This window comes from Loxodonta africana, chromosome 10 (assembly GCF_030014295.1).
Source record: "Loxodonta africana isolate mLoxAfr1 chromosome 10, mLoxAfr1.hap2, whole genome shotgun sequence".
NCBI lineage: Eukaryota > Metazoa > Chordata > Mammalia > Proboscidea > Elephantidae > Loxodonta > Loxodonta africana.
The window spans coordinates 61,599,437-61,624,762 of NC_087351.1; the positions used below are offsets into that span (position 1 = coordinate 61,599,437).

At 38.4% G+C, this 25,326-nt stretch overlaps 2 protein-coding genes across 14 annotated transcripts in view; both read left to right on the top strand.

Annotated features, from left to right (window-relative positions):
• Positions 1 to 21,056, top strand: part of KLHDC1 (kelch domain containing 1) — a 56,503-nt gene extending 35,447 nt beyond the window's left edge. For 3 of the 5 annotated variants that reach the window (XM_003408548.4, XM_064292440.1, XM_064292442.1), the window contains 5 exons: positions 2,046 to 2,158; positions 4,582 to 4,654; positions 8,918 to 9,002; positions 11,037 to 11,089; positions 17,292 to 21,056. In XM_003408548.4, the coding sequence (XP_003408596.1) occupies positions 2,046 to 2,158; positions 4,582 to 4,654; positions 8,918 to 9,002; positions 11,037 to 11,089; positions 17,292 to 17,478 (511 nt within the window). In that variant the 3' untranslated portion in view covers positions 17,479 to 21,056. Of the gene's footprint in view, positions 1 to 2,045; positions 2,159 to 4,581; positions 4,655 to 8,917; positions 9,003 to 11,036; positions 11,090 to 15,899; positions 15,976 to 17,291 lie in introns of all 5 variants that reach the window. The other 2 variants (XM_064292439.1, XM_064292441.1) reach the window with 2 other exon arrangements.
• Positions 21,057 to 21,444: 388 nt separating this feature from the next.
• The window catches only part of KLHDC2 (kelch domain containing 2), a 76,385-nt gene continuing 72,503 nt past the window's right edge, over positions 21,445 to 25,326 (top strand). For 7 of the 9 annotated variants that reach the window (XM_064292435.1, XM_064292432.1, XM_064292437.1 and 4 more), the window contains exon 1: positions 21,447 to 21,913. In XM_064292435.1, coding sequence (XP_064148505.1) covers positions 21,761 to 21,913 — 153 coding nt within the window. In that variant the 5' untranslated portion in view covers positions 21,447 to 21,760. Of the gene's footprint in view, positions 21,914 to 25,326 lie in introns of all 9 variants that reach the window. The other 2 variants (XM_023546146.2, XM_023546145.2) reach the window with 2 other exon arrangements.

Below are 25,326 nucleotides of genomic sequence, written 5' to 3' on the forward strand. Positions count from 1 at the left end.
AAAAAATAAATACAGTGGAAAAGTGGATAAGGAGTGGGAATGGGCAACTTATAGAAGAAATACAAATAGCCAAAAATTTTAAGACTGATGTCAACCTCATAAATTATCAAAGACATGGAAATAAAAGTAATAGTTTTTAACTTATAGAAATAATGACAACGACCAGTGTGTGCTGGGATGTAAGAGCATAATTGGTGGGAATTAAATTGGTACAGTTCTTCTGGAAGGTAGTCTGGCAATATGCTTAAAATATAAAAGAAAACTTTTACTTTGATGCGTAATTTCTTGTAAGACAATAATTGGACAGGTGTGTGTGTCACAAAGATGTTCATTGCAACATTATAAAAGTAAATTGAGTTCAACCTTCATGTCCATCAGTGGGGATTACTTAAATCATGGTACATTTGTCCAGTGGGCTGCCATGCTTCTATTACCAAACAAAATTTTACTTCATAGAAATATTCCACAACATACTGGTCGAGTGATTAAGAAGTTACAGAACAGAATATATTATTCAGTTTATGTATTTTTTAAAATAAATATATTTATATATATATTAAAATTTGGAAAGATATATAATATATTCTTATTTCTGGGGGATAGGATTATAGAATTCTTTTTTTTCTTTTTTATTATGCTTTAAATAAAGGTTTACAGAGCAAATTTGTTTCTCATTAAACAACACGTATTGTTTTGTGACATTGGTTGCCAACCTCCTGGCGTGTCAACACCCTCCCCTTCTTGACCATGAGTTCTTCATTTCCATTCTTCGAGTTTTCCTGTCCCCTCCTGCCTTCTCGTCCTTGCCCTTGGGCTAGTGTGCCCATTTAGTCTTGTATACATGATTGAGTTATATATATTATTATTTGTTTTATGGGTCTAATCTTTGGCTGAACAGTGAACTTAAGGAGTGAATTTAGTACTGAGTTAAAAAGGTGTCCAGGGGCGACACTCTCAAAGTTTCTCCAGTCTCTGTCAGATCAGTAAGTCTGATCTTTTTTGTGAGTTTGAATTTTGTTCTGCATTTTTCTCCAGCTCTGTCCAGGACCCTCTGTTGTGATCCCTGTCAGAGTAGTCAGTGGTGGTAGCTGGGCACCATCTAGTTGTGCTGGACTCATTCTGGTAGAGGCTGTGGTGGTTGTGGTCCATTAGTCCCTTGGACTAATCTTTCCCTTATTACTTGATTTTCTTCAGTGGAGTACCTTAGATGGTCACTTAGAAGATTTTAAGACCCCAGTAGAACTCTCTTTTTAATGATATTTTTGTGGTGAATTTTTTTGTAACCAAAATGTCTCATAATAAAAAATTTTTTTTTCTTTTCTGGAAAAAATTAATTATATCTTCCACAAATAGCCCATGTTATTATGGAGCATTCTGGAGAAAGGTGTCATCTCATCTCCTGAATTAGCTAAACTTTTGTGCTTCTAACTGGTGCTTATGTTTTTATTTCTATATTTATTTTTTTCAGAACAGGGTAGTATTTGAAATCTATAGGGGTTAATCCTGAATCTGTAATTGCTTGCATGCGTTCTTTTTTTTTTTTTTAAGTTAGAGTAACTATAGGGGAAGATAGCAGTGCATCAGGAAATTCTACGAGTAAACCAGAGTTAAAAAAAAAAAAAAAAAAGCAAAACAAAAAAAACCCCATAATTTCCTTGGAAAAATCAGCTGAAAACAGAAAATTAAACATGAAAGAATAGTATAAAGTTACAGACATAAAAATAATCATAATGAAAAAAAAACAGGCAGGATGACCAGCAAGGAAGATGCCCGAGGATGCATTGTGAATTAACTGGAAATGTGACTTTTTTTGTTTTCACTCTATGGCCTGTGATCATGTGGAATAGACATTAAATGGATTGAAATTGTTTAAATTCATTTAAGAATTTAAGAATGTTTTTTAAACATTCATGTAGGTGGGGTTAGTAAAATTAACTCCTGTTGAAGTGCTGAGGGCAGTTTTTTCCTATAAGATCTGAGATGATCAGAGACCTTTCATTTTAACTAACAGAGTACTGAGATTTATGTTTTTTCCCTTGCTGCAGGATTCCTATCAACGGCGAAAACCCAAAACATCGTTCATGGCATACTTTAACTCCAATAGCTGATGATAAGCTTTTCTTATTTGGTGGACTAAGTGCAGAGAATATTCCATTAAGTGAGTCAATTAAAGTTTAGCATATAATTATTATCTCATTCTTTTTTCTTTAATTGCATTTGATTCTTAAAGTGTCATCCTTTTTTTTCCTTCTGATTTTCTGGTTTACCTTTACCCCAATTATAGGCTTGCATTAAGAAGTAGAAGTAGAAGGCCTTTTTGCTTTTGTACCCTTGGCTCTCCATGTTCTCCTGTTTCCTAGGTATAGAGAAAAGGAAGGGTGGTTGAACCTAGATGAATTAAAGTCCCTTTCAACTATCATATTCTGTGATTCTGTGTCCTCCTGACTTTTGGTCCAGATGCTTATACTGTAGGCTGGAATGGGAATTAGAAGAGCAGTCTTTCCCAGAAGGCTCTGGAAATATAAGGTGGGAAGGCCAGTTGCTTCTTTTTTTTTTTTTTTTTTTTTTGCTCCAGAACTGTAAGGAAAGTGCTTAGCTAGAATTTTTAAATTCTTGTCACTTCTGATTCCATGGCTGTCGGTTTTGTACTGCAGCTTGCTTTCAGCAGTAACATTGTGGCATCGGGATAGATAAATGACCAAGAATACCCACTTTTTAGTTTGACATGTTGGATGTTTTATATTTTCTTAACCCAGAAGTTTTCTATGGCTAGAGATAATTTCATTAAGAACCCTTTTATATCATTAAAGCCATTTATATAATTTTATATAGCATCTAGAAGCAACTTTATTTTTCAACAAAAATGTATTGAGTAACATATCTTTGCATCTGGCAGTCTGCTGGAGACTAAACAAACATACAAACTACAGAGGCTTCTCCGGTTGGAGGAAGAGCAACACCTAGTAGGAGGATAAGTTAGTTATTCTTACAGATTATTACACTTCTCCAATTTGTGGGATATTTTAATTAAAAGAGATTTGGAATCTAATCAAAAACTAAAATTTGTGCATTTCACTGGGGGGTGTTTAATACTTTATCTTCATGAGGTCTAGTGTTATTGTCTATTTATTATGGTAAAATATTCACAAATCAAATTTGCTATTTTAACTATTTTCAAGTATGCAGTCAATCCAGTGACATTAATTACACTCACAGTGTTGTGCAACCATCATAGCCATTTGTTTCCAAAACTTTTTATCAGCCCAGACAGAAACTCTGTACCCAGTAAGCAATAACTCCCCATTCTCCCTTCTCCACAGCCCATGGTAACCACTAATCTACTTTTGTCTCTATGCATTTGCCTATTCCAGATACTTTATATAAGTAGAATCATGTATTATCTCCTTACGTCTGGCTTATTTAACTTAATGTAATGTTTTCAAGGTTCATCCATGTTGTAGCATGTATTAGAACTTCATTCCTTTTTATGGATGAATGTGACATTATATTTATATACCATTGTACCCATTGTATTTGTTTACCCATTCATCTGTTGCTGGACCCTTGGGTTGTTTCCACCTTTTGCCTATTGTGAATAATGCTGCAGTGAACATTGGTATACAAGTATCTGTTTGAGTCTCTGCTTTCAGTTCTTTTGGGTGCATACCCAGAAGTGGAATTGCTGGGTCATATGGTGGCACACTGGGTTAAGAGCTTGTCTGCTAACCAAAAGGTCGGCAGTTCAAATCCACCAGCCGCTCGTTGGAAACCCTATGGGGCAGTTCTACTCTGTCCTATAGAGTCCCTATGAGTTGAAATCACAAGCAGTGTTTTGTTTTGTTTTTTTTAATGGTAATTCTGTTTAACTTTTCGAGGGACCACCAAACTATAGGTGTAGTGATTTTAATTTGTGTTTACTGTTTTGGTCATTGACTTACAGGGAATTAAATTTCCTTGCTCTTAATCCAGTCATTTTCCTTTGTTATAGCCTATGGCCGTCGAGTCAATTGATAGCAACCCTATAGGATAGGATAGAACTGCTCCATAGGGTTTCCAAGGAGCAGCTGGTGGATTTGAACTGCCTATCTTTTGATTAGCAGCCGCAACACACTGTAGTAGGTCTTAACCACTGTGCCACCAGGGCCCTGCAGGATTCAATTTAACATGTCATATGGGTATTAGATGATACCAAGAAATTGTTTCTAGTTTTGTTGACTGTGATAATGACATTGTGGTTATGTGATGATGGCAGTGTAGTTATATAAAAAATGTCCACACTTTTTAGTGATGCATACTGAAGTATGTATGGGAGAAATGATAGAAGATTTGCTTTAGAACAGTTCAGCAACAGGAATAACAAAAGGGTATAAATGGAGTGTGTGTGGCAAAATCTTGATAGTTGTTGAATGTGGGCGTCCGTTGTCATGTTCACTCTACTTTTGTATATATGTTTAAAAATGTTTATGGTAAAATATACACACTCACAAAAGATAGTTGTATAGATATAGCATCATAAATTTGAAAAACAATTAAAATTTTATTCCAGAGAATCTTAATTTCTGAACTGTCATCATATTGCAGGTGATGGTTGGATTCATAATGTCATAACAAATTGTTGGAAACAACTTACACATTTACCTAAAACAAGACCCAGGTAGGTCTTCAAGTTGACAAACAGTAAAATAGTTAAGAATTTTAAAGTATTAAAATATAGTACTGAATTTATAGTGTTTGTCATTAAAACCATAAACCATCAGGAAGGATATCTTTCCAGTAAGCTTGATGTTACCTAAAGAATTAATTAAATTATTATTTTAATTATATATGATTGTTAGAAATTACTAATCTTGTTTTTACTAATATTTTCACATGCATATGCAAGCCATAATACACACATTTGAAAATGTTCTTTTAGATAAATGTGTAATCTTGCCTGATAAATTTTTAAAAGCTAGAATAATTAAAAAATATAATGTTAATATATGTAATAATTAGATAAGAATGAGGGTTGGTTTTAGTAGTAGTAATTTATTTTTAGAAGAAGATTCAAGCAAATTAATAAGGAAATCTGCTTTTATGTTGGTACAGTAGATGGCAAATTATTTTTCTTAACTATATGATCTGTTCATTAATGTGAATTTTTTTTTTAATGTTATTTATTTGTGGTATACAGTCGGGTAAAATTTATAGAACTAATATAGTAGTATTAGACTGCAAAGATAACCACATAAGTATTGTAATTCTTATTTTTTTCTAATTTGATTGAATAGTATAATAAAGATATCTGCATAGAAAATTCAAATTCAGTACGTTGTAATCATTATAATCAGTAATAGATTTTATTCTTTTTCGTGCCATGTATTTAAGATTTTTTTTTTTACTGCAGATTATTTATACTAGTGTGAAGTCAATTTAATAATATGTATTTTAACTATTTAATAAATGACCATTGAGTAACTTAATTGAGAAAAAAGGCCTAAAAATATTTAGGCTATATATCTAGGTGTATGTATTTGTATTAATATGCACACATTAATAATTTATCATAATTACGTATGTAGTTTTGTATTTTTGTGTATAAAAATTTGTTAGAATGTATTGACAGTTCTTGATCTTCTGAAATATATGTATTTTTTAATTTAAAGAGTTTTATCCTGACATATGGGAGCTCAGAGTTCTAGTCCTTGCTCAGCTGTGTGAAGTCAAGCATCAATTTCTTCATCCGTGAGATGAAGGAGTTTGACTAGATGAACTCTTAGTTTTCTCCCAGTTCTTTGATTGTATGAATGCATTAATTATAGGTCAAGGTGATAGTAAAAATGTTTCATTTTTAAATTGCTCCTATTTTATATTTCAACCTTTAATGAGTAATTAGAGCAACACAACTATTATCAATAATATACTAGTTAGAAGAGTTATGTAAAGAGATATCTTTTAATTCAGCTGATGTGTCATGTAAATAATATGCTTTATTAGAATGTTTAGGTGTAAGTTTAGAGCAGCTGTGAGAGGACATAAACTGTCAGTCTGTAGAAAAAAACATCAGGTTGCAAGCTAGATGTCACCAAAATCAAGGCAGGAAAGGCTTTCCAGTGTTCTTCGATGATGAAGTCCAGGCCAGAGTTACCCTAAGGCAGATAAGACAGAGGCAGATCTATCTTCAGGTATGAGGTGAGGAGGAGAACAGGTGGGATACAGTTTAGTGTAAGGAGAATATGTATATACTAAATATATATATGTATACTAATGTTTAAAAATCAAAGTGACAATTTAGTTAACATGCATTTTGTGCAAACTTCTCCAGATTATAATTTGAAATGTAAACTGCCCAATTCTCCACTTAGAACAGGGTTTCTCAACCTCAGCGTTATTGACATTTTAGACCAGATAATTCTTTGTTGTAAAGGATGTCCCATGCATTGCAGGATGTTTAACAGCTTCCATGACCTTTACCCACTAGATGCCTGTAACACCCCCTCCACAAGTTTTGACAACCAAAAATGTGTACAGATATCTTCAAATGCCCCCATGGGGGGAAAATCACCCTTGGTTGAGAAGCACTGTTCTACAGTACAGCACTCTTCTCTAGATCTCATCTTAGATAAAAACTATGTTTGGTTAAAAAGCCATCTATACAGCCATATCTGACGGCCTGTATAGGTGGCTTTCAGCAAGGACCCTTTATGTCTGTAAAAGACGTCTGATAAAGTGTTAGTATATAGAGCATTAGGTACTGTTGAATCCCATGAGTATTGTCAAGGTCACACATGGCCTTTTCTCCAAGAAGTTAAGCTATCCTTTCCCATATATGAGGGGTCCTGGTAGTGCAGCGGTTAAGTGTTTGGCTGCTAATCAGACAGTTGGCCGTTCAAATCCACCATCTGCTCCTTGGAAACCCTATGGAACAGTTCTACTCTGTCCTGTAGGGTCACTCTGAGTTGGAATTGACTCAATGGCAAAGAGCCCCATATATGAAGGCATTATCTGTATTCTATCTCCTTTTCCCAGTCCTTCTTCCAATCCTCACCCCTAGCCCCACAACATAATCTGGGTTCTTGCTGAATACTTAATATAAATTTATGTTCTAACATATGATTTGGAGAATTGGGCAGAGTATTTCCCGAACAAAATCTCTAATGACTCAGTTCTAGCCTGGGTCCCAAGTACATTTGCCATTGAATATGTGCATGATTGTTTGAGGAAAGTATTTGGTTTAACAAATTGGGCATGATCCCACTGTTTGCACTTGTAGAAGTTAAGTAAAAAGGATTAATGTACTAAAAATTGGTTATGTGGTAAAAAAAAATAAGTGATATGTGTAATTGTTTTGTATATCTCTTGCTTCAGCAATTTTGTCTGCTATGCAAAGTAATCAAAGTACTCTCAGAATCAAAGCAGTGACTTTGTAAAATCCTACTTTATCCTCTAAAATTGAGAAAATTTGTATGTACTTTTTTCTGAGAGTTAGAGCTTCCTGATACATTGAACTTTATAAAATCATAAAATTAGTCTTGGTAAACAATGGAAATTGGAAATGGATATGAGCTATGATACTGTTGCCAAAAGAACATTTAATACTCCACTCTTGCATGAAACAACTTGTATATTAATCACTAAATAAATAATGTTGGTATTTTGTGCTTGCTTTGGTTAATCAAAACTTTTTGAGCACCTCCTGGGTGCAGAACACCATATTAAGCATTTTTGTGGAGAAGCATAAAATTAGATTACCCAAGTTCCAGTGCTGTGTTGGTAAACAGTTAACAACCTACTCTCAAAAAAAAAAAAAAAACAGAGAGGAACTCTATTTGTAGCATTATATTTCCATCATAGCCAATTTCAAGCTACCAACGTGATATCACTTAACATGGAGTTGGCTTCAGCTAGCAGCTGATGCGGTTCCAGGCACCACTCTAGCAATTTCTGACCTCAAGAGAGCTAGAAGACACGCATAAACAAACAAAGTAGTATACAGAGCTGTTTATCTTCCAGTATAAGTTAGGAGAGTATAAAATGAGCACATGAATGTCGAAAGGGTGCTGAGGAGAGATATGAACAGAGCCAGCTTTCCTGTGTATTTGGAACACTCCCTAAAGGGTTTGAGCCTGTTTTTAAGGCCCTCAGAGAATGAATATCATTCTAAGCATAATAAACAGGGTGAACAGAAGCCTAGAAGTAGATACAAGCTTTCTCTCAGGGGAAGCAAATAAATGAACTTGACTGAAGTAGAGGGTTCATTGGGCAGAGGCAAGAATTAAGATTTGTAGGGAAAAGAATAGCTGTTGATCGTAAACATCAAACTAAGAGCAGAGGCCCTTGGTAACACAGATGCTTCCTGATCAGAAATGTCCATGGTGAAGAACAATATTTGAAAGATATTATTAATCAGCTGTAAGAAGCTAGGAGAGATCAGAGACAGAGAAAAAGCTAGGAATATATGGTATTCTGTACCCAGGGTGATGAGTGTGAAAATGGATATGTAAAGGGAGTGCCAATTGGATTACTCAGGTGATGGGGAAAAAATCGTCAACCACGATGAGAACAGTAACATCAAAGATTGTAATAAAAAATTGGGAAAAGGGCCTCTTTCAGTAGTAGGCTGATAAGTTCCTTTTTAAACATGGATGTTTCAGTGATAATATCTATGAGATAAAGGGATTAGAAAAAGGTCGAGGGGGAGGAGTATAATAGAAAGAGCAATTGGGAGTCATCTCCATAATTGAAACAATGTAATTTAATAAACTATACAGGAATCATTAAAATCTAACCCTTTTGAGGATAGTCCAAAAGTCTGAGTTCAATGATGCCTCTTTGAAATAGACTGAATTTTAGACAGTACAATTTCAAATTTATTTATATATAATGTACAGTTCTTCATCGATAATAACTTCACTCTGTTTATAATTTTCAATCTTAGGTTATGGCACACAGCCTGTTTGGGAAAAGAAAATGAAATAATGGTATTTGGTGGGAGCAAAGATGATTTACTTTCCTTGGATACAGTAAGAAAATTTTTTATCTAAATATTTCATTTGAGTAATTGTATTTAAACAAAATGGCTATTCAACAAGAATATTAATATTCTAACATTGCAAAATATGGAAGTAATAAAATGTCACTCAGGTAGGATTAATTTCAGAATGTCAGGCTTTTGTGAAGCATCTCAGTATATCTTGTATTTACAAATCAAATTAAGTCTCTTAATTTCATTAGCCAAATTATTAAGAAGAGGTTTTAAAGAATGGCTCTTCGTTTTCTTCTTTCTTTCCCTTTATCTTCTTTTTGAAACTTACCATAATACTTGATTGAATTAAAATATTTATACATAAAATATGTATAATAAAGATATAAACCACTAAGCATAATAAAACACTTACCCATGAAACATGCTACCCAATTTAGATCTAGAACACTACCAGTATTGTTGAAGCTACTTGTTTATTTCTTCTTACTCTTACACAATAGCTTCTCTCCTCAAGAGGAAGCTACTTTATTGAAATTTTTAAAGTCCTTTTTTTTTTATTATTATTATTTTGTGCCTCTTTTGTCACTGTTTCACCCAGTTGCTTAACATTTGAGTTTAAAGCATTCTAACTTTAAAATCTGATAAAACCAAGGTCAAAGGAATAAATGAGTAGCATTTGGAGAGTATTGTTCTTTCACTTCTAGCACCTTGGGAAATTCACAGCAGGGTGGTCATGCTCATGCCCTGTTTGAGTTCAGGTTTAATTCGTCTGGTTTGTATAGAGTACTTGGGAAAAGCAGAAAGGACTCAGCTGGCAGGGATGAGGGACAAGCCAGAGTCTGGCGAGAGAGTACCAGCTCCCTCTCATCTCTTCAGGGACAGTTATCGCCAGAGCAGCACCTGTGGAGTGGTGAACCCTGAAATAAAGTGCCCTTTCTTCAGGGAGTTTGGTTTATTTTGTAGTTCTGTGCCCTCCAATTTAAATGTTTTCAGTTTTGTGTAAGTAGTCTCCAGGTTACAAATGTCTGACTTACATACAGCCCATAGTTATGAACCAACTGCTTTAAAGCCTATTATATTAAAAATTTGAGATACATACAATGGTTCATAATACAAGTGGGCTCTACTTTGCCACATGCATCAAAACATTATTATTATCACTGTATTATATTGTTAAAGATGTTTCAGTGTATCTGGAAGTGTTTCTTTAATGTTTTTTATGCACAGAAAGATAAACTATATACTGTATACTAAGACAAACATTTGACTAACTGATGTTAGATATGAACTGTATCTAACTGTTCCAACTTACGTACAAATTCAACGTAAAGTTAGATTTAGGAACGGAACTCATTTGTAATCTGGGGACTGCCTGTATATTGGAAATTTTAGAACGTTTCTTTGGCTGAGTATTCAGTGTGTCAAGAAAAGCGTAACCACAATTTTGCATTTGATTAGAAGCAAATTTTGTGGTTTGTCTGCTCTTTCTTGGCACTAGAAATCTTTATTTAGGATCTAAAGCTTATTATTAAGATAGAAATTCTAAATAAAATCATGATTATAAATTATAAAATTCTAAAGCCCTATTTGAAAGGATTAGAGAAAATTTCTGCTGGCTCTTTACCATATTAACTTTTAGATGGGGGAATCATTATTCAAAAAATCTCCCAGGTCTATTGTTTTTAAATTAAAAATTCCCAGAAGTCCTAGGACCACCTGAAAAAGGGAGGCAGAATAAAGAGGATATTTTGAAATAAAACTCATATGGAAGAAAAAGTTCTGCTTAAAAACAAAAAAGTTTGAAAACTACTATTGTTATTTTGAACTTACTGTTCTAAAAAAAAAAAATGCTTCTGATTTTTAAATTTGCAATTATATAGATTATGGTTGGGTAAAAATTTTTCACTGAAGTGTGTATGTGTGTAAGAATTGCTATAGAGAGAGAGATTTCATTGCTATTTTATGTAGTTTATTTTAAATTTATAAAATAAACATTTTAATTATTAATGTACTATGATCTTTATCAAAAACTCTGATATAGCCTTTAATATTCTGTCTTTTTGTTGATTAGGGTCACTGTAATGATTTATTGATCTTTCAAACACAGCCTTATTCACTTCTCAGGTAAGCAAATTCAGTATTTCTACATATAAACAGTATTAATATATGATAATTTCTTCTATCTTTTTAGAAATATATTTTTCAGGTATTTTATGACTTGCATTTTGGAAAATTTTTACGTGTTTCTAAAGGTATAACAAAATTCATTATGATGAACCATACACCGATGTAATTTTAAAAAATTAAAATTACAGTACAGTCACATTTTTGTTTGTAAACTATACTTAATTCATATCATGATAGTAAATGTAAAACATACTGTATTTCCTTCATTCTAAGCCTCACTTTTTTCACATTTTAACTTTCCTCAATTCAGAATATGTCTAATAAAGGTGTGTGTGTGTATGCACACACACATACATATTTACATACATTTAATATGGTAGAATTTTTTTTTTTTAACTCCAACGCTATTATTAAATTGATGGCATAACTCACAGTGTCTTACATACTTTTGCTTTCAAAGGAGTATATACCAGGTTGAATGGGAGGAGTGTAGAAGAAGCCCATGTATCTTTTTTTTTTTTTAATTTTATTGTGCTTTAGATGAAAGTTTACAGAGCAAATTAGTTTTTCATTCAAAATTTATACAAAAATTGTCTTTTGACATTGGTTGCAATGCCCACATTGTGTCAGCACTCTCCCCCTTTCTACCCTGGATTCCTCGTTTCCCTTCACCCAGTTCTCCTGTCCCTTCCTGCCTTCTTATCTTTGCTTTTGGGCAGGTGTAAAAATGGGCGTGGCATTGGTAGCTGACCTCCTCTTATGTCACAAGGGGGAAAGAGAATCAAGATCAACAGCCCAAGGCTGATTCCTATGAGGTGGGGGTCATACATGCCTCCTCTCTCCACCATCTTTACCAATTCTGACACCAACTCTCTACTTCTCTGCTGAGTTCAGTAATTTATTGCAATGGCCACATAGGACTCACAGATAATACTCAGGCTTACGGGGTTTATTAGGGAAGGAACAGGTTACAATTCAGGCTCAGGAACACTCAGGATACAGTTCTTCCATCAGGACAGCCTCTTTTCAGCTATGCTCGCAGGCACACCTCTCTCTGGCCCCCGGCCTCTGCCCTGCTCAGGCAAGTATTAGAAAGCTATTTGGCCCCAGCCGGCAGGTCCCCAGAGGCACCCAGACGCTCAGCTTTTTCACTCCATGGGCAGGCATGCCCACTGCACTGTCTCCTGCCAGTCTCTCCTGCCAACACTTCTTGCCATCTTCAGGGTTACAGCTTGCTCTATCTGTCTCCTGGTTCCAGGAGCTTCTCAGTGCAGGGATCCCAGGTCCAAAGAACATGCTCTTCGCTCCTGGCTGTTCTTCCTTGGTAGTGGTGGGATCCTTTCTTTCTGGCCTCAGGGATGGCTCGTTTTAAGCCCAGTGGGATGGCAAAACCGAGCAGTCCCTTTGGTGGGCCACAGTTACACTATTTGCACAGTCCCACCCAGTCACTGGGGTGGGAGTTACAAGACCATGGCGAGAAAGGCCACACGAAAGCAATCCATCACACCACAGCAGGTGTTGCCCATTTTGGCTTGTATACGTGAAGAAAGAAGCATGTTCCTCGTGTTATTGTTTGTTTTACAGGCCTGTCTAATCTTTGCCTGAAAGGTTAGTAGGGTGTCTGGGGGCCATAGTCTTGGGGGCTCTTCCAGTCTCTGTCAGACCAGTAAGTCTGGTGTGTGTGCGTGTGTGTGCGTGTGTGTGCATGTGTGTGTGTGTGTACTTGAATTTTGATCTACATTTTTCTCCTACTCTGTCCAGGACCTTCTGTTTTGTTCCATGTCAGAGTCGTCAGTGGTAGTAGCCAGCCAGGCACCATCTAGTTCTTCTGAGCTCAGGCTGGTGGAAGCTGTGGTTCATGTAGGTCTGTTAGTCCTTTAGACTAATATGTCCCCCTGTATCTTTGGTTTTCTTCCTTCTCATCTGTTCTGAATGGGATGAGACCAATAGATGTATCTTAAATGGCCATTTGTAAGCCTTTAAGACCCCAGATGCTACTCATCAAAGTTGGATGTATAACGTTTTCTTTACAAACTACGTTATGCCAGTTGACCGAGATGTCCACTGAGACCATGGTCCATAGCCCTCAGTCCAGTAACTTGGTCCTTCAAGGTGTTTGGATGTGTCTGCGAAGCTCCTATGACTTTGCCTTGGTCAAATTATGCTGACTTCCCCTATATTGTGTATTGTCTTTCCCTTCACCAAAATTAAAAGAAGCCCCCTATTTCTGCCTGTGAGAAATGAAAAATTTGAGCCAGGTAGAAGTTGTCCAGTGAACAAGGTATGGGTATTCCATGCAGTGAACATAACATGGGTGGAGCATCTGAAAGAAAGTGAGAAAGACAGAAAGAAAGAAAGAAAGAAAGAGATGGCATGCTGTATTTCAAGAAGTATACTATAACTTCAGATGTTCTACAGCTTGAATCACTTGAAAACCATTCAACTTGCTCAGACTGGATCTTCTTGAAGTCTTTCCTAACTGCTTTTCTTTATAGTACAGTGGCTCCCAAACTTGTCTCCACATTAGAATCTCATGGAGAACTTAAAAAAAATATTGCTGCTTGTGTTTCACCCGCAAAGATTGTGATTTAATTGGCCTAGGGTGTGGCCTGGACTTCAGAGTTCTGAAAAGATCCTGAGGTGATTCTAATATACAGACAAGTATGGGAACTACTGCTGTAATGATTTATCCCTTTTTTTTCTTTTTTTTTAAGAACTGTAATATAGAACACCTCATACAACATTTCATCAATTACTACATGTACTGTTGTCTTGGTTATCTAGTGCTGCTATAAGAGAAATACCACAAGCGGATGGCTTTAACAAAGAAAAGTTTATTATCTCACAGTCTAGTACGCTAGAAGTCCAAATTCTGGATGTCAGCTCCAGGGGAAGGCTTTCTCTCTGTTGGCTCTGGAGGAGAGTCCTTCTTGTCAATCTTCCCTGGACTAGGAGCTTCTCTGTGCAGGAACCCCCGGTCCAAAGGACACATTCTGCTCCTGGGACTACTTTCTTGGTGGTATGAGGTTTCCAATTCTCTGCTGGCTTCCCTTTCATCTCTCTAGAGATAAAAGGTGGTGCAAGCCACACCCCAGGGAAACTCCCTTTACATCGGATCAGGGATGTGACCTGGTAAGGGTGTTACAATGCCATCCTAATCCTCTTTAACATAAAATTACAATCACAAAATGGAGGACAACCACAGAGTACTGAGAATCATGGCCTAACCAAGTTAATACACATTTTTGGGGGGACATAATTCAATCCATGACAGCTGTTAAGTGACATTCTTCAAGTTGTGCAACCATTTTTGCTCTCTTTTTCCAAACTATCCCACCACGATTAACTACCATCAGTGCACTCAAAGCAAAAACCTCCTCTTTCCCCCTCCCTTCTGCCCTTGGTATCCATTAATTACTTTTGGTTTCTATATACTTATTTCATATAAGTGATATCGTGCAGTATTTGTCTTTTCGTGTCTGACTTATTTCAGTCAGCATAATGTCCTCAAGGTTCATCCGTGCTTTGGCATGCATCAGGACTTCATTCCTCTTTATGGCTAAGTAATATTCCATTGTATGTATATACCACATTTTGTTTATCCATTCATCAATCAACGGACATTTTGGTTGTTTCCACCTTTTGGCTGTTGTAAACAACACTGCAATGAACATTGGTATACGTGTGTCTGTGTAGCTGCTTTCAATCTTCTGGTTATATACTTAGGAGTGGAATTGTTGGGTCATATAGTAGTTCTGTGTCCAACTTTATGAGGAACTGCCGAACTATTTTCCATAGTGGCTATACCATTTTGTATTCCCACCAGAAATGGACGAGGGTTTTTGTTTCTCCGTAGCATTACCAACACCTAGTGTTTTCTGTTTTTTGATCTTTACCATTCTTATGGAGGTGAGATGGTATCTCCGATTTAAATCTGTCTTTGAACTTATCGTGGGATTTATGCTTTGGACCTCTGCCAGCCTCCTTTTTGGCACTGAATCATATACTGCCTTGTATTGTTACTTTTACTGTGAACATAACTAGTTTCCATAACTAGCTTGCAGTTTCCTCATATGTAGGGATTACTGTGAACATAACTAGTTTCCATAACTAGCTTGCAGTTTCCTCATATGTAGGGATTAAGAAATATTTTAGTACTTACTGTATTTTTTGTTAAGGCTGCCATAACATAATACTACAAACTGGGTGACTTATAAGAACAGATATGTATTGCCTAACAGTTTTGGAGGCTAGAAGTTTGAATCATGGGCGAGCCTAGACCTGTTCCCTCCAAAGTCCCTAAGGGAAGATCCCTTTTTGTCTCTCCGAGCTTCTGCACAGTGCTTAAGAGCTCGGCTGCCAATTGGCGGTTCGAATCCACCAGCTGCACCTTAGAAACCCTATGGGGCAGTTCTACTCTGTCCTACAGGGCCATTATGAGTCAAAATCAACTAGACAGCAGTGGGTTTGGGGTTTTCAGCTTCTGGTAGCCCCAGGCATTCTTTGGTTTGTAGATGTGTCTTCACTTGGCCATTCTTTCTCTATCTTTGTGTCTCTTCCTCTCTTTTATAAGGACACCACTCAGCTTGGATTAGCATCCACCCTACTGCAGTAAGGCCTCATGTTAATGTAACTGGTAACATCTAGAAATACGCTATTTCCAAACAAGGTGAACTTTACAGGTACCAGGGGTTAGGACTTCAATAGACATATCTTTTTGGGATATGTCTATTTTTGGGGACACAGTTCAATCCATAACACCTCTCTCTCTGTCTCTCTCTCTCTCTCTCTCGTTCTTGTACCACAGGCTCTCAAGGACTCAGCTTGAACTGGAAAGTTTCCCCTGACTTGCCCTATCTTGAAAGTTTCCCCTGATTTGATAAGTAAGGTTGTCTTGGTTATTCTTCTCCTGTGGTTCTCTTAGAGCCCTGTACCTGTCATAAGAATTTCATTTTACCCCAGTCACAGCATTTATAACACTTTATTGTTGTCTGTTTCACTAAAGTGTAATCTGACTCTTCTCTTACCCCATTATGGAAGAGGTATAGGAGCTGTTATGTCACTATAGCAACAGAGTTAAATTTGCACCAGATACAAGATTCAGTATCATTTTCTTGTACTTCTGCATTTAGGTAGAACATTTTCAGTCTGAATTCTTTTTTAGAGTTGTCACAGAGAAGAGAGAAAAGGCCTCATGAAAGTATGCACTCTAGAGGCAAATCCTTGTAAAAACGGTAGCTGTTGTTAGGTGTAGTAGAGTCGGTTCCAACTCACAGCCACCCTGTGTACAAGAGAACAAAACACTGCCTGGTCCTGTACCATCCGCACAGTTGTTGGTATGTTTGAGCCCATTGTTGAAGCCACTGTGTCACTCATCTCATAGAGGGTCTTCCTGTCTTTCTCTGACCCTCTACTAAGGTTAATCACAGCAGAATCCAATGAGTCTATTAAAAACTTTTAAAAAGATTCACATACCTTTTTGAATTAAATCATCAGTTGAAACAGATGATTTTCTTTTATAGTTCTTATCTTAAGATTCTTTTGGTTTTAAGTTACAAAACTCTCTTCAAACTAGTTTAAGATTTAAAAAGGGAATTTTATTTGGAAGGACACTGCCCTCTAATGGAACCCAAAGGGAAGAAAATGAACACCCAGGCTCCCAGTGGGTAGAAACTCAAGTGGTCTCTTCGTTCTTTCTGTATTGCTGCTTCATTTCTCTCTTCAGACCTCCTCTTTCTGTGTCATTGTAGGTCACATGTGCACCCAGTGCAATAGTTTATGGAGGGTAGATGGGGAAGACCAGGTCACATAGTATAAAAATGGATTCAGGGGCTTCATCTTGGGGTGTTGGGAGGAAAAAGACAGTTCTCAGAGAAGGATAAATGGGCTGGAAAGATACTTTAAAAAGGGTCTCCCATAGAATAATCTGCTTTGATATTAAATCTGTATCTTTTTTACTTAAAGAACATTTGCATGGTAAGTTATGTTATCTCTTTGGTCACTTGTGCTATAGAAATATACAGTTGTGGCACTCTAGGGGAGAAAATTCTAGCATGTTCCAAACAACACAAAGAAGGTACAATATCATGTAAAATTTTTGTGAAAATTTTCATTTTGTTTAAAGAATACTTATTTATAAATACTTTATATTGTAGCTTCTAATTCAAAAACTAGTTATTACGCTATGTTTTGTTTACAGGTCATGCCTTGACTGCATTGGTAAAAATGTTATCATTTTAGAAAGTCAGATATCTTTATTACCTCCTAAGCTTCTGCAACAAGTATTCAAAAAGATAACATTTTGGACTGCGGCTAATCACCGAGAAGAACAAAGATCCCAAACGGAAGAAACAGAAAATAAACGTCAGTGGATCAGTAGCAATTAAGCTGTTATATACTCTATATATTTAAAATGTTTAAACATTGTAATCAGACTATAAAGTTTACCCCCCCATATTGGAGGCTTTATTTGGAAGACAAAATTGGAAACAAAAATGCTTTTGTAGAGTGATTATATGGCAGGGGATATACAAGAATTAGATATTAACAATAGTACATTAAATTTATATTTGTAAACCAATTTCCTTATAAGCTGCAGAGTAGATACTGTTCCTGAAAGTAAGTACAATTATAGGAGATTTTAGCTCAATATGTACTCTTTACTGGAGAGATTATTCAAATTTGAGGAGAATAAGAAGTTATCCCCAAGAACCTCAGAAACCTTCCAGCATAATTACAGATATGTATATAAAAACACTACTTATCAACTTTGAGGAAGGACAGATTTTCTCAGGTCACTTTAAAATCACCTTAAGCTTCTCCTTAAATAACTCAGTGGTTAACACAGCTGGCCAAAAATTATAAAATAGGCAAACACCAGTATGGGATTAAATATGAACTCTTACCCTTTTAGCACTTACCTAGGAAAGTATTCTTAGGCAGCATATTAACTTTTTCTCAGCCTTCTTTCAATAAGGGAATAAATGTCTTCCATCGCCTCTCTGTTACCCCTAAATTCAGTTCCCTTGTCCAAATACACACGCACCATGATTTAAAGTATATAAAGTTGAGGTTTATTTATAATGCATTCAGGCTTTGAAATATTGAGAAGCAGTTTATTAATTTTTGAGACATGTTAAAATACATTTTTCTTTTAAGAAGAGTGCTTCTAAAGTAATTTTCATAAGTAATGAAATGGGATGGTAACCTAGTAATTTGACTCAGTAAAAACCCTCGTATTGGCCCACTCCATTCTACAGAGTTGGTGCTCAAGAGGCCAGGATGTTGAAAATCTGGTTATCTTCCCTTTTATTTTCAGTATTACCATCTGTACAAAAACGGAACACTCTATTTCTCTCTACAGTCCTCAAAGTGGTACTTTTGCCGTAATTGTTTTCTTCATTTTAACACCCTTCCATTGAATTACTAAAAATTCCAGTATATGAAATTATTCTCTACAATATCACCATGCAAGTTATCTCCAACATTTAAAATGTTCGAGAAAATATATTTCTACATTGAACTATATATAATTTATAATGAAGATTATAGTTATTTGTAGTATCTTCAATCAGTAAATTTTAGAGATATATTTTATATATGCATATGCACTGTATTTTGAATGTGTAAAGCTTCTACTTAAGTGTTGAAATATTTTGTGTTTACATTTTACTGTACAAAGTATACAGAATTACTATTTTCATTGTTTTGTCAGTGTGAATCAGTCATTAGAGTTGATTGTGCAAAAATATTTGTGTTTTCATTTTTTCTTACCATTTGTAGGTAAATGAATCTCACACATAACATCCATCTTAGATGTAATTCTTTCAAACTTCAGTATCAACATTTTATATTTAAGGCAAAAGTATAGCAAAACCTACCTGGATTGTAATGAATGAGATTGAGTGGAATGAACACCTTTTAAAATGACTTCTGGATTACGTGAATGCCTTCTCCAGACTCTTAGAGGAGCTTGTCTGTTTTTAAATATTTTGAACATTAAAAGTTGGGTTAGCCTCCTCAAGATACCTTCATTTGGGTTTCAAGAGAATTAAAATCTACGTATTATCTATGGCACATGAAACTCGTGTTATTTGACTTAATATACCGTGCTGCTTCAAAAAGTTAAGTGTCCTGGGGTAGCCCCATAGTAGGAGTAGCAGGGAATACTGACCTTTTACCTCAACTTCTGACCCTAACTTAAACCAGGGCTTCCCTGCTATTAGGAGGTGTAGAAATTCAGGGAGTAGACAAAGCCAATTTTCAAGTTCCATAGGCCAAACAGTATTCGTTCCTCACTCCTCACCAGCTAATAGTTTACTATGAGTTTGCGTGCTGTTGACCTCCACTGTATATAAATAAAATTGGCTCTAGGTAAATATGTATTGATTCATGAGTCCAGAAATGTTTTTTTTGTGGTCCAGAGATCCAGTCCCGTAGAAGCTGTGGCTCCTTAGCATTCTGAGGATAGAATGCAGTAGGTACTTAGGAGACATTAGTGATCATTGTTATATCTGTAATGCCACGGGAGTCAAGCAGTGACCTGATTTAAAGAGGGGCCGTTTCACAAGGATTTTAAAAGTACAATATTAGAAAATACTACTGAATCTATTCCTAATTCCACTTCTCTCCATGGCAACCCACTCATTCCTGTGATGAGTATTTTGTGTGTCTTCCCTGTGTCAGGCACTGTACTAGGTGCCTGGAATATAGTAGTAAATAAGACAGATGTAGCCCCTACCATCTTAAAGCAGGGGAGACTAACAATAGACAATAACAATGGTTTTATTAAGTGCTATGGAGAATTTCAGAGTATGTTAACAGTGTATGGCAGGGAGCCTAAAAGTGGCCTGGGAAGTCTGGAAGGGTGTCTCTGAGAAAGTTCTAAGTAAGCTGAGGTGAAGGATAAGTTAGTTAGACTCCCAGTTCTTCCAGGGAACAGCAAGTTTGAAGGTCCTGGTGTTAAAAGGAGTTCGATGTGTCTGAAGAACTGAGAGAATGCTAGTGTGGCTGGAGCAAGCAAGAAGCAGCCAGGAATTGAAGCTACAAAGGTAAGGTGGAGCCAGGCCATGCTGGGCCTTGTACACCTTTATGATAAGAATTTTCAACTCTTATCTCAATAGCAAATGAGAGCCAGCTCAAGGTTTTTAATAGAGAACACATTTGATCAGATTTACATTTCTGGTTCACACAATGGCTAAACCTAATTTAGTATAAATCCATTACTCCAGGAAAGGACACTACTGCAAGGAATCCTGGTGAGACAGAAGGAAACAGACGTGGGGCAGCAACCAGGCTGGATAGCAAGTAAGGTCTCAACAGCTACCTGTTGATTTCCTTCTTGGAGGCTCAAACTAATCCTCTTAAATAAAGCTCTTCTCTTGAGTTCAGTTAAACACACAGAAAGTGGTCAGGGAAGGAATTTCAGGCTCTGAAAATTTTAGTGAGGAAAGCCTGTTTCTTGTACACAGTGGTTCCTGGGTGAAGATGAGGGAGAGATTAACATTTCTCCCACCAAACATCAAATTACAGAAGCACCATTAGATTAGGGATTTAAAAGGCATTCTAGTCCGATCCTATTTTACACGTGAGGAATCAAGATTAGATTACAATAGTTCTTAATTTTCTTTTGGCCTACTTGAAATTACATAAAATGAGAGAGAAAACAGGCTGTGTGTGTTGACAGGGTTCGCCTCCTTCCCTGAAGGGCTGGGCGGTTACTGTTCCTAAAACGCTTTTTGCGCACAATTCAACAAGGTAGGTGAAGGATTCAGCAATAAAATAAAATCTCTCCGGATGAGCGAAGACGACAGGAGCCGCTGGATGGGAAGTCAGGTAACTGGGAAGTCAAAGCGCGCACCACGTGCACCTGTGCGGTTCAGTGGGAATCTCGAGGGTGGTCGCCCTGAGCAACTGGAACTGCGACCACGTGGAAAAACTGAGGTGTCAACTCTCGTGTCCTTAAGGAAGCAGGGCGCTTTTTTTTTTTTTTTCCTACTTTGAGAAGCTGAGACCAGAAACTTACTAGCTGAGAAATTTCTTGTACTCTTTCCAGGCTGTGAGCCCTTTGGTATATGCCTTAGTCGCAGAAAGTAATTTGGTTGTGAGAATATGGCTTAAAATTCAGCACATCCTGTACCGTACTGAAAGGAGACTTGGAGTGTCACACAGTTCCGGGGTCAGGCCTTCAACAGACGAGCAAGTCGCGGTTGGGGCTCCAGCTAGCAGTCGCCCGGAGTCGAGCTGCAGCGTCTGCGGGAGGACCCGGCGCTGGGGGCGCTGAGTGAGGGCCGCGCTTCCGGAGCCGGGCGGGCGCGTCAGCGCCGCCGGCGGCTTCCGGTCTCAGCATAAACAAGGGCCGTCGGCTGTGCGGGCTGAACGGAGGCGAGCGGGCGAGAAGTCTGTGTCGAGGCGGACAGCCACCGTTCCCGGGTCCTGGCTTCGGCCTTCGCCGCCGCCAGCGACTTCACTGCCCTGGCGGCGGTGCGTCCTCGGCGGAGGAGGGTTGGGGAGACGCGAGTGCAGGCGGCGAGGGAGCAGTCCTAACGCCGGCGTCTTTCGCCGCCGCCACCTTTTTCTTACCTGGCTTGGCTGTACGTTTCTTTTTCTTTGTCATTTTCCCCCCTCTCCGGTGTGGGGATTGTTGGTGAACGAAAGTGCAGCCTCAAGATGGCTGATGGCAACGAGGATCTGCGGGCGGACGACTTGCCGGGGCCAGCCTTCGAGAGCTATGACTCCATGGAGCCCGCCTGCCCCGCAGAGCGTAGCGGCCACGTAGCGGTCAGCGACGGGCGCCACATGTTCGTCTGGGGTGGCTACAAGGTCAGTGGGTGGCCAGGCCGCGGCGGGCATCGCGGCAGTTCCCCGGGTCGGGACTGCCTGCTGGTACCGCGCCTCCTCCCCTCGACTTTGTCGGTGGGCTCCTTTGCCTGTGGTTGCGAACCCCCTCCGGAGTCCTCCAGGCCTTTTCAAGGCTCCTGGGGTGTACTCTCTCTCTCTCACAGCAGGGTTGTCACGCCGACCTCTGCTTACAAAGTCCGCTTTCCTCCTCACACTGTTCGCGGCGGCCGGGTGCTCGCCACTTGACGTTGGAGCATTATTTTGGGAGAAAGCACTATGTTAAAGTTGGTTGGGCGGTGCATGAATATGAAACTTTTTTTTTTTTAAGGGTTGGGGATGTGTAAGAGGTGACGGCGTGTGATTTCACTCTGCCTCTTCATCAGTGTAGCTCCAGGACTTTACCCACCGCTGCGGTTGCCCACTGTGAGGTGGTCAGGGTGTCGGAAAACCCCTTGGCATTCCAGAAGGCTTTAGGGATCTCCTTCCCTCCTGAGCAGGAGTCCCAGCCACACCTGTGCAGACGGTCATCAGACTATTGTTTCAGGGCCTTTTTCTTTTTTGCTTAAGCTGAAAAAGGGCTGAAATTTTTCAAAAGAAACTGTTGTTGAGGAAATTACTGGAAAAGCTCCAGCAATAACCAAAAAAACCCAGCAATAAATGTGATTACAGAGTGCAGATCTTTGATCCCTAATCGTAAACAATGTGATCAGTTACCAGTTTAGAACCAGTTGTATTTCTTCTCTTTCTTCTAGCTGGAGAATCCTACCCAAGTGTCCCTATCTAAACCTGGCTCATTATTTCTCCTCTTGCCCTTTTTATTTTAGAGCTCCCTAATTAATCTGCCAATGCTTTCCCAAGTCACCAATGAACAGGTGTTTAGAGGAAGGTACTTGGTAGGTGGTATGGAATTCCTGGGAAGAGGGAAGTAGGTTGTTGTTGTTTGGTGCTAAGGAATCCTTTGACGCTCAAAGCGATCCTATGTGCAACAGAACAAAACACTGCCTGGTCTTGCGCTATCCTCACGATCATTGCCATGTTTGAACCCATTGTGGCAGCCACTGTGTCATTCCATCTCGTTGAGGGTCTTCCTCTTTTTCACTGACCCTCCACTTTACCAAGCATGATGTTCTTCTCCAGGGACTGGTCTCTCTTGATAACATGTCGAAAGTATGTCAGACAAAGTCTCACCATTCTTTCTCCTAAGGAGAATTCTGGCTGTACTTCTTCCCAGACAGATTTGTTTGTTCTTCTGGGTGTTCATGGTATAGTCAGTATTTTTCGCCACACCATAATTCAAAGGCGACCCATATTTAAAATGTAAATTCTCCTGGGGAAAAGGCAAACCTGCTGGTCAATCACACTTCAGTTTACACTGCTTTATTCATAATTCTGTTTGTAAAAATTAACAGCACTGAGGGAATGGGACTTTCTTTGGAGGTGGGAGAAAGGACTGTCAGTGTGGAAGTTTTTTTTTTTTTTTTTTTAATTGTGCTTTAAGTGAAGGTTTACAAATCAAGTCAATCTCTTATACAAAAACTTACACACACCTTGCTATGTACTCCTAGCTCCTGTCTCCCCAATGAGACAGCACATAACTCCTCTCCACCCTTTATTCCCCATGTCCGTTCAACCAGCTCCTGTCCCCCTCTGCCTTCTCATCTCCAGACAGGAGCTGCCCACATAGTCTCATGTGTCTACCTGAGCCAAGAAGCTCACTCCTCGCCAGTAGCATTTTCTCATAGTCCAGTCCAATCCCTGTTTGAAGAGTTGGCTTCAGGAATAGTTCCAGTCTTGGGCTAACAGAGGCTCCAGGGGACCATGACCTCCAGGGTACCTCTAGTCTCAGTCAGACAATTAAGTTGGTCTTTTTACGAGAATTTGAGGTCTGCGTCCCACTGCTCTCCTGCTCCATCAGGGATTCTCTGTTGTGTTCCCTTTCACGGCAGTCATCGGTGGTAGCCAGGCACCATCTAGTTCTTCCGGTCTCAGACGGATGTAGTCTCTAGTTTACATGGCCATTTCTGTCTCTTGGGCTCATATTTACCTTATGTCTTTGGTGTTCTTCATTCTTCTTTGCTCCAGGTGGGCTGAGACCAATTGATGCATCTTAGGTGGCCGCTTGCAAGCGTTTAATACCCCAGATGCCAGTCACCAAAAGTGGGATGCAGAACGTTTTCTTAATACATTTTGTTTTGCCAGTTGACCTAGATGTCCCCTGTAGGCATGGTCCCCAGACCCCCGTCCCAGCTACTCTGGCTTTCCAAGCATTCAGTTGTATTCAGGAAACTTATTTGCTTTTGGTTTAGTCCGGTTGTGTGACCTCCCCTGTATTGTGTGTTATCTTTCCCTTCACCTAAAACAGTTCTGGTCTACTGTCTAATTAGGGAATATCCTTCTTCCTCCCTTCCCACCCTCATGACCATCAAAGAATATTTTTTTGTGCTTAAACTTTTTTGATTTCTTTTAATAGTGGTCTCATAGACTATTTGTCCTTTCGCAACTAAGTTCACTCAGCATAATGCCTTTCAGATTCCTCCGTGTTATGAGTTGTTTCACAGATTCATCGTTGTTCTTAATTGTTGCGTAGTATTCCATTATGTGAATATAATTTATTCATTCATCCGTTGATGGGCACCTTGGTGGCTTCCATCTTTTTGCAATTGTAAACAGTACTGCAGTGAACATGGGTGTGCATGTATCTGTTCGTGTGAGGGCTCTTATTTCTCTAGGATATATTCCAATAGAGTGGTACTTCTATTTCTAGCTTTTTAAGGAACCACCAAATCGATTTCCAAAGTGGTGGTACCATTTTACCTTTCCACCAGCAGTGTGTAAGTGTTCCTGTCTCTCTACAACCTCTCTAACATTTATTATTTTGTGTTATTTGGATTAATGTCAGCCTTGTTGGGGTGAGATGGTATCTCATTGTAGTTTTGATTTTCATTTCTCTAATGGCTAATGATCGTGAGCATTTCCTCATGTATCTGTTAGCCACCTGAATGTCCTCTTTGGTGAAGTGCCCGTTCATATCCTTTGCCCATTTTTTAATTGGGTTATTTGTCTCCCCCCCCCCACTTTTTTTTCTTTGTTGTACTTTAGATGAAGGTTTACAGAACAAACTAGTTTCTCATCAAACAGTTGTACACACATTGTTCTATGGCATTGGTTAACCCCACGACATGTCAGCACTCTCCCTTCTCAACCCTGGGTTCCTTATTACCAGCCCTCCTGTTCCCTCCTGCCTTCCAGTCCCTTCCCCAGGGCTGGTGTACCCCTTTAGTCTTAGTTTGTTCCATGGGCCTGTTCAATCTTTGGCTGAAGGGTAAACCTCAGGAGTGACCTCATTACTGAGCTAAAAGGGTGTTCCGGGGCCATACTCTCAGGGTTTCTCCAGT